The sequence below is a fragment of the Myotis brandtii genome, unplaced genomic scaffold (assembly GCF_000412655.1).
Source record: "Myotis brandtii unplaced genomic scaffold, ASM41265v1 scaffold633, whole genome shotgun sequence".
NCBI classification, from domain to species: domain Eukaryota; kingdom Metazoa; phylum Chordata; class Mammalia; order Chiroptera; family Vespertilionidae; genus Myotis; species Myotis brandtii.
The window spans coordinates 2,631,106-2,633,961 of record NW_005370423.1 but is presented as its reverse complement, the minus strand read 5'-3'; the positions used below and the strand labels follow the sequence as shown (position 1 = coordinate 2,633,961).

At 59.3% G+C, this 2,856-nt stretch overlaps 1 protein-coding gene across 1 annotated transcript in view; it reads left to right on the top strand.

The window, feature by feature from the left end:
• Positions 1–1,262: 1,262 nt before the first annotated feature.
• Positions 1,263–2,856, top strand: part of PAPD5 (PAP associated domain containing 5) — a 37,690-nt gene continuing 36,096 nt past the window's right edge. The window contains exons 1-2 of the mRNA XM_005880308.2: positions 1,263–1,333; positions 2,679–2,802. Coding sequence (XP_005880370.2) covers positions 1,278–1,333; positions 2,679–2,802 — 180 coding nt within the window. The 5' untranslated portion in view covers positions 1,263–1,277. The remainder of the gene's footprint in view (positions 1,334–2,678; positions 2,803–2,856) is intronic.

The window sequence follows — 2,856 nt, the reverse complement described above, 5'->3', positions numbered from 1 at the left end:
GCATTTGATTAACATGAAGGTGTTGGTCTGCTATTGGGCTTTCGTCCTTTCTGTTGTCACGGCGAACTTCGTGGCTTGCTTGTGCGAGCTGGAGATGGGGCCACATTCTCTGAGTTGTCGCTTTTATTTTAATCCTCATCCTCATCGTCGCCACGGAAGGAAGAAACCACCATGTTCCTTTTCCTGGCGAAAGCAGAACAGACGCTGGTGACAGTGACTTGACTGAGACAAGCCTCCGTGGCATTTGTCTGTTAGCGTCCACCTCTAGCGGACGAGGACCGTGCAGACCCGCCCATCGCCAGTGTGCACGCGGCACCGCGAAGCTGGCAGCAGGGTCGGGGGGCGAAGGAAGACGAGGGGGGAAGAAGCCAGCAGGTTCCGCTCTCTCATAGCAGGAGAGGGGGTGGGACAGGGAAATCCAACGAGAACCGTCCTCCGGAGGCGCTGGCCCAGGGATCCGTGTCCGGAGGTGGAGGCGCTGGCGTGTAAAAGGACGCTCTAATTTCCAGGAAAGCGGGTCTGAGGGCCGCGCTTCAAAGGCGAAAGGAGCCCTGACTGGTTTGGCTCAGTGGATAGAGCGTCGGCCTGCAGACTGAAGGGTCCCGGGTTCGATTCCGGTCAAGGGCATGTACCTTGGTTGCGGGCACATCCCCAGTGTGAGGTGTGCAGGAGGCAGCTGATCGATGTTTCTCTCTCATTGATGTTTCTGACTCTCTATCCCTTTCCCTTCCTCTCTGTAAAAAATAAAATAAAATATATATTTAAAAAAAAGGTGAAAGGAAGGAAAACTTCACCCTGTGGACACATCCTCCGTGCCTCCTGCCAGGCCCTCCCCCAGGAGGGGACAGTGCGACATTCGTTCTTCAGCCGTGACCACGGTTGCCAATGCCCACACAGCTTGCGGAAGTCGGATACGGAGGCTCCTTTCCCTATTCAGTCACTGTACGCTGCCACCGCATCTTCTCTCTCCCTTGTTTTTTAAATCTAAGATATAGTGAGAATTTTGGGGGGGGGGAGTACGTTTCTTTTCTTTTTAGCTTTGGTGCTCCTGGTCAGTACGGTAGGAAGTTGGCACATGTGCAGACTTCACCAGGCAGACAGGAGGGCACTGCGTTCTGGGAAGGCCTGTGGCCCAGTTCCATGCGCACACGGTGCTGTGCACGGGGAGACGTGTTTCTGAGAAGTGGGGTTGCGTTCTTACCTTCCCTCGGGCCACCCTGCCCTCCTTTCCGGTTCTGTCATTCCCCACAGTGTGAGCCTCCATCTCCTTGGACCGTATGACCAGACACACCGTCTCCTGTATGACCACGTGGGCATGGGTGTGGGCACACGGGTGAGCGAGGGAGAGCGTCCCTGGGCTGCGCTGGGGCCGGGGACAGGGCTGAGCCAGGAGCGGGGCGTCTGAGTGGGGAGGCCGGTGAGCGGGCCATGGGCTGTGCTGACCGCCAGGCAGGAGGAGGGCCAGCGGAGTGGCCGGGAGTCCTGGGGACGTCGGAGTCGTACCCGGGAGGTGACGTGTGAGCTGAAGGCTCGTGGGAAGGGGTTCCGGGCCCAGGGCTGCAGGGGCGCGGGCGCTGCTCTGGGCTGTGGTGGAGGCCGCAGGCAGACATGCGAGAGGGAGTTGGCCAGGGCCCAGATTGGCACCCACGGAGACCCTGTGGGGCTGCCGCCTTGGCCTAAGGAGGCGGATGGGAGCCCTAAGGGGGCAGGGCCTGGTTTGGAAGTGGGTTTGGGGTTTTTGGAGGGTGGGGGGGAGGGATAGGATTTGGAGACCCGTTAGCTCCAGAGGATGAGGAAGGATGCGGCAGGGAAACGCTGCAGATTCTGTTGGGGAAGCAGTGACCCTGGAGGGGAGCCCGGAGAGGGAATGGGGTTGGGAGGAAGTCGTGGCCTTTCGATTGGACTCACTGCGTTTGAGTGGCACCTAGGCAGAGCGGTCTCCTGGCAGAGGAGAAACGGGAGTGCAGGCGTGTGCGTGTGCGTGTGTGTGTGTGTGTGTGTGTGTGTGCGCGCGTGTGCACATGGCCAGGTTCCTTGTAATCAGCACTTATCTCTTACCCTGGGCATGTCCAACGAACTCCCCATTAACCCATCTCCCCTGTAGACGCACTTACTTTGTGAAGGCCACAGGCCTGGTAGACTGGGTGCCTGAACAGTGGTTCGGGGCAGCAGCAGGGTTGCCGACCGTCGGCCGGCTGCATCCGAGAAGGGCCCGGCGGTACACGAGGCCAGTCCGCACTCCGGCCTCAGGCTCCCGGAGGAAGTGCCGGCGGATTAAGGTGCTCTTCCAGATCGTCGCCTGGCACTTCCAGACAGCCCGTCGGCGTGTCCCCAGGAAGGGCGAGCCTGAGGCGAGCAGAACCGCCACATGCGTCCTGAACATCCTGTCCGGGGCTTGGTCTGGGTTCCTGCAGTGGTCGCTCAGGGTCTCTGGCTGCCGCTGTTAGCATGCCAGCGGGACTCCTTGGACTTTCGTCTTTTGTGGAATTATTTTGCTATTTTTGATTAAGTTCTATACGTTCCCATTTTAGCTCAGCATGAGTTGCAGCGTTAAAATTAAGGTAGCAATCGAGGATACGTCATCAGCGGAGTTACCAGACTTCATTAGATGAGGCTATTTAAGGCCGTGGCTTCCTGAGGCGGGGCCGCCCGGGTGACGTCTCTGCCTTTCTTCCCAGCCTGCACGAGGAGATCAGTGACTTCTACGAGTACATGTCGCCGAGGCCGGAGGAGGAGAAGATGCGGATGGAGGTGGTGAACAGGATCGAGAGCGTCATTAAGGAGCTCTGGCCCAGCGCTGACGTGAGCACTGCCCGGCGGGGGCGGGGGCGGGGACGTGGGGCCTGTCCTCACCCG